This window comes from Ovis canadensis, chromosome 3 (genome assembly GCF_042477335.2).
Source record: "Ovis canadensis isolate MfBH-ARS-UI-01 breed Bighorn chromosome 3, ARS-UI_OviCan_v2, whole genome shotgun sequence".
Classification (NCBI taxonomy): Eukaryota; Metazoa; Chordata; class Mammalia; order Artiodactyla; family Bovidae; genus Ovis; species Ovis canadensis.
This window is the reverse complement of record NC_091247.1, coordinates 87327496-87336939: the sequence shown is the minus strand read 5'-3', so window position 1 is coordinate 87336939 and position 9444 is coordinate 87327496. Positions and strand designations below refer to the sequence as shown.

The 9444-nt window shown below is 34.8% G+C and overlaps 1 protein-coding gene across 2 annotated transcripts in view; it reads right to left on the bottom strand.

The window, feature by feature from the left end:
• Positions 1-2728: 2728 nt before the first annotated feature.
• Positions 2729-9444, bottom strand: part of STRN (striatin) — a 104275-nt gene continuing 97559 nt past the window's right edge. For both annotated transcript variants that reach the window (XM_069583539.1, XM_069583540.1), the window contains 3 exons: positions 6153-6260; positions 4987-5073; positions 2729-4899 (listed from right to left, as the gene is read on the bottom strand). In XM_069583539.1, coding sequence (XP_069439640.1) covers positions 4730-4899; positions 4987-5073; positions 6153-6260 — 365 coding nt within the window. In that variant the 3' untranslated portion in view covers positions 2729-4729. The remainder of the gene's footprint in view (positions 4900-4986; positions 5074-6152; positions 6261-9444) is intronic.

Sequence of the window (9444 nt, the reverse complement as noted above, 5' to 3'; positions counted from 1 at the left end):
TTTATATTTGTTTTTGTTTTTGTTTTTTTGATAAAAAAAAAAAGATGCAGTCTGTTTGTGAACAGACTTTGTGAACCTGGTGTCCCTAGGAATGACACTAAGATCCAGCTGGATGATGGATATATGGCCAATTAAAAACTTTCAGGAACAAAAGTCAAATGATTCAAATCATCTACAAAGGACCTGACCTTTGTTTTTAAACACAGATATGTTAGTTTTCTGGACCTTCCTCTAAAATGAATTTAAGGAATTGAGATATTTCAGAAAAATATACATACAATTTCTGTCAGCTACTATTTTTGTACAACCTGAATCCCAGTGTTAAAACAAAATACTACAATTATATAAATGACTAAACAAAGAACACAGTAACAGAGACAACTTCTGAGCAAATAAAATGAATGATTATGTACTGAATAGCCTTGAAACAGCTTTCAAAGGATAAAGTAAGCTGAAGGAAATCAGAGCTCCTTTCCCATGTAAATCAGTAACAACTCGGCTCTTGGTTGAAAACATTACATAGACATATACTAACCAGAGATTATCTCCAGCTCACTATCAACATGGATGACAAATTTTAAGCAGTTCTTGCAAAAGAAAATAAAAATTAATTTGAAGCCTTTCGATCTAATCTGTGAACACCTTTGTTCAATATAACTTAAATGACATAGCCTGAGAAAAGCACCAACAAAGATTTTTTAAACTGCATCCAACCACTATTTTCGATGTCATAAAGATTTGCTTGAGTCAAAAATGGCAGCAATGACAAAGAGGTAGATATGAAAAATGCCATTTAAATACTCTTCTTAGGTGGAATTTTAACTAGTTCAGGTGTTTAATTTTAAAACAATTTTTACTAGTTAAATCTTCATCATGTAAGAATTGCATGACATGCTCTTGTGTAAAGGGGAAATACATGAAGTACTAAAAAAAAAATGAGCCTTTAAAAATTATATTTACTTAGCTAACATTAATGAGATCCTGTAATTTTGATGAATCAGTAATTTTTCCTTTTACCTGAACTTGATTTATAATGAAATAATAGTTATTTTCTTCTCTACTGAAATTTCTAGGAATTCACATTCAGAATTCTTGGAAAGTACTTATGATGCTCAGAAGAGCACGAAGACAGCGCATGAAATGTCCCCTGAAGTCCTAGAAGTTTTACAGACACATTAAAAAGACACTGATGGTCACAAATCAGGACCTTCACAGATGGGCAAACACTCAAATAACACGACACACACACACACACACATTCACTCACTCACACACTCTCTCACACCTCTTCCCCACAAAACAGCTCAATTCTCATCCTCACTGTAAGGCTGAATTTGTATTTTTTTTTTAAAGGCACCTCTCTTTCTCTAGCTATTGCCTTCTTGATGATATCAGTTTTGTCAAAAATCCTGAATGCTCAATGGAAATAGTTCAGTACTGAGAATGGAACATTTTTCAATTCACATTTGAATAGCCAGGTTTTCTTACATTCAGATTTTAATAAACTAGAATGACAGTCTTTAAAACAAGCATGCTAGCCTATAATGAATATCGTATATACAGTAAACATTTAGAACTATATATTATACTGCAAAAGCAAACAGCACAACACTCATCATACTCGTCATTACCTGCTGTGGACACTATCTCCAAAAATGAAAATACAAAACAGTAAAATGCACCTATGGTTTTATATATATATATATAATATATATAGTTTATATATATTATATATATCAATACAATATATATAATATATATTTATAAAATATACATACATTTTAGACATTTTCAAATAAATCTTCATTATCTCCAAAAGAAACTTATAGCAAGAACACTGAAGGAATGAAACTCAGATAAACAAAAAATTTCTCACAAAGTTCATTATCAGTGATACAGCTCAATTTCCCCCTTTAGTCATAACTAAAATGATTATAAAAGCTAAATACTTTGCATAACTAATTAATCTGTTTAATGGCAAAAATTGCTAAACATGTTCAATAGAAAAATACTGAAGGTCATTATATTACTTATGTTAAATATCTGTCTATGGTTTGAGTAGCAAATGAGCTCCATATGACAGCTGAGTTTCGAGAAGGGTGCTGCAAGCTCCCAGGGATGTACCCATAACATATGAAAATAAGGCAGGGACCCACCTCATCTGCTGATTTTCATACTCTTCCAATACATTTCATTCAAAATATTTACAAATAAAGCACTATGAAAACATTTCAATCATTGTTCAAATCTGGGATTTGTTCATTTTGTCAATTTTCATTGAAGTTTTGATAGGCTGAGGGAAAAGTCACACAAACACACACACATATATATGCTTCTATCTGGTTGGAAGACAGCTTTGGCTCATTTCTAGGCTGAGATCGTAACAGTGCTAGTGGAGAAGAAATCCCTGTTTCTGGGTACAACCTCCAAGAGCACAGCATTGGCTTTCTAAGGAACTTTCAACAGTTCCATCATTTGCACTACAGTCTACATATCTCATGGTTATTTCCCACTTACTAACAGAAAAATTTCAACCATGAGACCTAAAATGCAGGTGAAGAGAGTGTCTTAGTTTTGAGAATTCCAGTTGACAGAAGTAAAGCAGGCACTGAACACCCTGGAAGGTAATTAAAGCAATAATTGGTAGAACAATAGCTTGTAGTCATCCATCACAAATATGCCAATTAAGAGCACCTTACTGAAATTTTCCAGTATCCTTCTACAAATGTTAGGTCAGTCACATCATTTATTTACTTTGTGAAGAAGCCAAAAAGGAATTCACCAAACACAACGTGGAATTCTATACCCGCACAGGAATATAAACATTTACCTGGTAGCTCATGTCCAGGTCAATTCATTTGAATATACAAAGCAGTCCCTTGAGCCCATTGTTAAGCACATAAAAAATGACAAGGTAGCCGTGTCAAAATAAAGCGCATCTGTGTATCAACCAGGAAATTTTAACAAAGATCCTTAAAGAAAACCTGCCTGTATACTGCAGAATTCTCAAGGCAGATAAGCAGACATTTTAAAGAAAAATTGTCAATTAATATCCACACTATCATGTTAATGCTTCTTCAGGGAGTACATGTACGTATTAGAAGTGCCATTGCTATGATAATGGAATATGTGGGCATAGGAATGTAGAAATTACATCTGAGAGCCTATTAAAAGTACATTTTGCTGAAAATTTGGGAATTAGTAACATTTCTGATTTCCAGATTGGTCTCTGCCATATTGGACAAATAAGAAAGTGCATGAGGAAGAGGGGAGACAGCTGCAGGGATAAGGTCTACATACCATGTCCAGACAGTGGGGTCACGTAAATCCCAAGAGCTAACCATATGTGTGGGTCATTGGTAAGTTGAGCTTAGAGAACCACGGGCCTTCAAGACATGGTTTTCCCCAGAAACAATACTGACCACTGCCCATTAAAACATGCTATGTATTCCAATGAAACACTGGAGGTGGGGTAGGGCAAGGGAAAGAAAGAGAGAACCCTCTAGCCAATATTATACACCAAACTATTCCATCCAGATTTCCAAGAGGTTTTACTTCTTGGAGATATTAATAACGGAACTTCTGGGGCACAAACATTTGCTTTATTTAGTAATTCTGCAAAGGCAGCTGCCTGAGGTTAACCATACCCTTTGGACTATTAAAACATAATAATTATGAACTATTTTTGGTAGGTGTCAGATAATTTTAATATCAGAGGCAAAGAAGACAGAGATCATGTGAAGCATGGTTATGTGGGTTCTGGTGAGTACTTGCAAGGAACTTCCAGCTTTTCAATCACTAAATGGTATGATTTCATCAATATGAAATAAGTCACTCTGATACTATAAATATCACACGAATAAAGTGAAATTTAAAATTAACAGAAATCATTATAAAGATATGCCCTGCTTGCCATTAAAAATAAACAGAATCTTAAACCTGAATAAGTTAAATTCTTTAGTAAAAGCAGACTCATATCAACTATTCTTCATAATGGTGAGTATTTTTGATAGCTAAACTTTAGAATGGTACCAAATCTATTTTCAAAAATGTTAATACAATATAGAAATCTGCTTACAAACTAAATATTTGTTTAGCATTTCTGAATAATAATATATTTAACATATTATTGCATTTTTTTCCCTCTAATAAGTAAAATGTTTTGCCAGGTGCTTTATGAGAACAGTTGAAAGGAGTGCTAAATTAAAAACTCATTTTAACACTGTTTGGTCATTATGCACATAGGGGTTGGTACAGTAGATGTGATAAAGATTACCGTTTTAACTATCTAATATGTTTAACAAGATTTCTCAGGGGAGAAGTAGGTCTAAATTGCCATTCTTCCTTTATTCATTCCCAGTAATCAAGCTTTTTAATTATCCCTTACAATATGCCCTATTTACTCAATAGGGACAAGCTAAACCCATGTTTGTTCTTCGCTCAGGCCTGCCTAGCGAATTAGAACAACCTCAGAAATAAAAGCTTCTGTTTGGGGAAAAATTTTAAAGTTTTCAGGCTCACAGATTCAGCTGAGCTTGCAGCAACCTGAACAAACCTTAGTTTTAGAAAACAGTGTACGAATTGCAAAACTATACTTTAACAAATGTTCTCTGTGCTCCTTCAGCAGAACAAAAGGGCTGGATGGGTTGACTCTTGCCCTGGTCTTCTGTATCTCTTTTGTGCAGTTGATTACTTATAAAGAGCTAGAAGGTGAAGATGATGCATTGTGTCATACAAAGACTTTAGCCAGTGCATCCGCCCCAGCACTGGCTATATAGCATTTGGATGGGTGGAAAGCTACATCATGAATTGATTCTTCAAACTTTTTCCGATGAGCTGTGAACTCTTGGATACACGTCTTACTTTCTAGGTTCCATAAACGTATTGAACAGTCATGACCTATATTAAAAGAAAAGAAATTAAGAGAAAAATTACATTAAATGTGAAAACTGTAAGAATAAATAAATAATTCAAAGCTGTACTTACTGCCAGACATTAAGTACAGGCCATTTGGATCAACTGCTAAACTTGTAACGGCTTCTAGGTGGGCTACCATCGAGTGGATCAGTTTGCCTTTGGAAAAAGAGATTGTTACTCTTTAGTAATAGCTTTTCTCATCCTGAATACCAGCCAGCTACCACACTGCACTGGCTCTACCAGCCACCCCTCTCTGTGTAGTCTCTGCATCAAAGACTTTCCCAACTGCTAAAACAATGCATGTCTCCGTCCTTGCTCTAGCCATGGTGATGATGAGAAACAGAACGTCAACTTTCAGATTATATTTTTGGCTTTCACAATATGGAAGTCAGTAATTTGTACACAAATATTCCTTGAAGCCACGTTCATTAACTAAAACTCAGACATTATTAGTCACTAACTTTGCATCCTTTAGCTACACGCAAGTTATAGGTGTGGAAAGAGAAGCAGAGACTGCAACAACGACAAAGGGACAGAAAATCTGGCCACAATTTTGGTGGGAAGAGTATATGGAAAGATATTAAAACCAGTAACTTATTCATCAGTCACAGCTAAACAAAGTGAACAACAGTCAACAGCAGATTCTTAAGTAAATATGGCTACTACACAGTGCGTTCTCCCAGTCAGCTCTTCGTGTTTCCTTTAGACTAGTGAAAAATAACCTAATAAAAACTGGGAAAGCTTCCATACCCTCATGCAAATCCATCAGGACCAAATAATCAGTATTATAAAAAAAAAAAAAAATTGGTCCATGGAGAAACAAATCAAATGACTCAGGGGTTTTCCATCTGTAACACTAAGAATCTTAAAAAATTAAACAATTTTAAACAAAACATAATGATCATATATATGCCCGTACTTCCAACATGTTTCTACTTTTCCACAATATGTTAATATTTTATTGGTATCCGAATGAATTTTTCATTATGTTCTGAGTAATAACCTTGGTCTAGGGCCAAAATATAGCACCTATTTACTATTAAATAAACCAAAATGATCCCATATGCTATCATGAACACTGATTCTTTGCAGAGTTAGATGAAGTAAAAACAAATGATCTGGGAGAGAATCTGTGTTTCAGTGCCTACTCCCTGACCATAAAGCCACCAACAGACACCAAAATTATAGTTGTGATTTTTTTTTTTCAATAATAATCAATTTAAATACATTCTTACCTGTATTGTTATCATAGAATTTGATGTGCCTGTCTTCATGGGCAGTGATGCTGATGGGAAGAGTGGGGTGACTGATGACTCTATTTATTTGGCAGGAAGAGTTGGCTGCTAAAAAGAAAACATTAAAGAGCAACACAAATTTGTCAAAGCTACCATTTCTTCACACAAAAGAGAACTGAACATTCACATAAGAGCCTGGAAAGTAGACGATGGACTTTTAATTTGACTTTAGTTCATTCATTCTGCAACTGTGTTCGTAACTGATGTTAGGAAATGAGACTCGTCTGAGAAACACTCTACTGACAAATCTAGAAATACTTGGGAATTAGAATTTCCTTTCCACCACCTGGTCTGTAGGGATGCCATGGAGAAATGAGCCCAGAGCCATAGGCATCTCTCATTTGACAGTGGTCTATGATACTTCTGCCACTTTCAGAAAATTCCATCATTATTTCATACGGATAATTTCCAAATTTAAATCTCAGCTTTGTATAAACACAGAGCTCTTTATCATATGGTCATTATCTAAAGATAAACATGACAAAGGGAGCTTCTTAACTTTTTAGTCTTCTCCTTCTCATCAAAATAGAAATGGTCATCAATAGATAATCTACCATGTATGGAATCTGAAAACAGCATCCTAACAGTACTTTTTTGTACACTATTTAATAATTTTCAAAGAGATCTTAATTATACATGCACACTGAGACGGGCGGGCCAACTGTCATTAGGTCCTTAACCTAGTGAATGAACTGAGGTCCAGAAAACAGCTGTTATAGCCCCCAAAATCATGGTAACAAGGCAGTACCTATTCCAGTGCCTACTCTACCCAAACTAGATGCCTCATGCAAATCAGGCAACTGTCAAAACAGGTACCTAAACTATCACAAGTTCCTCCTGAAAGTCTTTATTCAAATGGAAATCAATTATGAAGAACTTATGTTTAGTGATTTTTGTTATCATACTTTTGATAAGGAAAAATCTACATAAAGATAACACTAATTTAAGAGATACCAAAGTTAAAATAATTATTATATTAATATCAGGGTCTTGGAAGAAGAAGGGATGTTTACAGAGTATAATTGGGGCAACCAGTAAATTTGAGTGTAAACAATAACTTATACAATAGGATTGTGTCATTGTAAATTCCTAGATTTTGATAATGTAATATGCTGTCAGAGAATGCCCTTGTTCTTAGGAATTACATACCTAAAGGACCTAGGGGTATAGGGATATAGTGTCTCTTAAGTGGCTCAGAATTTTAAAGTACACACACATACAGATAATGACAAAGTAAATGTAACTAATATGGCTAAAGGTTAAAAACTAGTGAATTTGGGTGAAATGTAGCCAGAAGTTCTTATACTATTTTTGAAACTTTTCTTTAAACTTAAAACTTCAAAAATAAAGTGTTCTTAAAATTTTTTAAATCTCAGAATAAGTATCATGAAGTTATACTCACAACAGAAAATACAACTATGTTCAGTTAAAAATAGCTCCAATATTAGTCTACTCTACTGGATTTTCATATGGTACCTAGAAACATGACCTCTTAAAAGCTGAAAACAGTCTTTTTTCCAATGCTGACAGCAGGTGGCCACCCAGTCTGTTATCTATGTGCACAATAAAAGTCACCTGACCATGTGGAATGAACTCTGGGTTGGTTACACTCATTTTAAATGGTCCTAGACAAAGAATTTAGATTCAAAATTCATTCTATGGATGCTTTTTCCACCAGAAATAACAAATCATTGAGCAATATCCTCTGTAAGGTCTATCAGAATAACAACAACAACAAAAGTACTTTAGTAAAATATTCCATATATTTTGAGAGAGAGGTTTCTGAGAAGACCTTCAATTACTTTGAGATCTAGAAAATGAGTATGATAGAAATCAGGCAAAGAAAGTTCTTATTTAGTAATACTTTTTAAGGCACTTGATGGTAAGTCAGATAAGTAAAAGTCAGCAAATACAAAGAACACTAGAAATAAAGACCTACCAGCCATTATTCTAACAATGAACCTAAAACAATCCTCCAAATATTTATTTATATTCAGCTTGTGACTGAGAAATGGATTCACAAATACTCAGTTATCTCTTTCAACTACCTTCTACTTAATTAGGCCCAATCACCACTGGCAAGAAGGCAGGTAATTTATTCCGATTCTAAGAACAAACATCTTTCATCCTTCTAAATCATACAAAATTCACTTTTAGCTTAAAACATGTTTGGTCTGAACTTTAATTTAAAAAACACCTACTAAATTCCATAATACAGTAATACAGTCAAACATAAACAGCTAAGGGACTACAGTAGTCACAGTAGACAGCAATAAGTTTGTTTCATATAACTCTAAAGTAATCAAATTGTTAATTTAGGAAATGTCAGGACGTACCATCATAATCTAAAAGAGTTTTCACTTATTCCATTAATGCTGCCTTTTTTTCAAAACATTCTTGGGAGTCTTCTTCTGAAAATGCTTCTAGTTTCATTCCAATTCCAAAGAACTGCTAACTGCTAAGTCGCTTCAGTCGTGTCCAACTCTATGCGACCCCATGGACGGCAGCCCACCAGGCTCCCCCGTCCCTGGGATTCTCCAGGCAAGAACACTGGAGTGGGTTGCCATTTCCTTCTCCAAGGCAATGCCAAAGAATGTTCAAACTATCACATAATTGCACTCATTTCACACGCTAGCAAAGTAATGCTCAAAATTCTCCAATCTAGGCTTCAAATGTACGTGAACCAAGAACTTCCAGATGTTCAAGCTGGATTTAGAAAAGCCAGAGGAACCAGAGATCAAACTGACAATATCTGCTGGATCACAGAAAAAGCAAGAGAATTCCAGAAAAACATCTGCTTTATTAACTACACTAAAGGCTTTGACTGTGTGAATCACAACAAAGTGTAGAAAATTTTTAAAGAGATGGGAATACCAGTCCACGACCTTGATGGACATACAGGTAAGAAATCTGTATGCAGGTCAAGAAGCAACAGTTAGAACTGGACATGGAACAATGAACTGGTTGGAAATTGGGAAAGGAGTATGTCAAGGCTGTATATTATCACCCTGCTTATTTAACTTATATGCAGAGTATGTCATGCAAAATGCTGGGCTGGATGAAGCACAAGCTGGAATCAAGATTGCCAGGAGAAATATCAATAACCTCAGATATGCAGATGACACCACCCTTATGGCAGAAAGTGAAGAGGAACTAAATAGCCCCTTAATGAAAGTGAAAGAGGAGAGTGAAAAAGCTGGCTTAAAACTCAACATTTAGAAAACTAAGATCA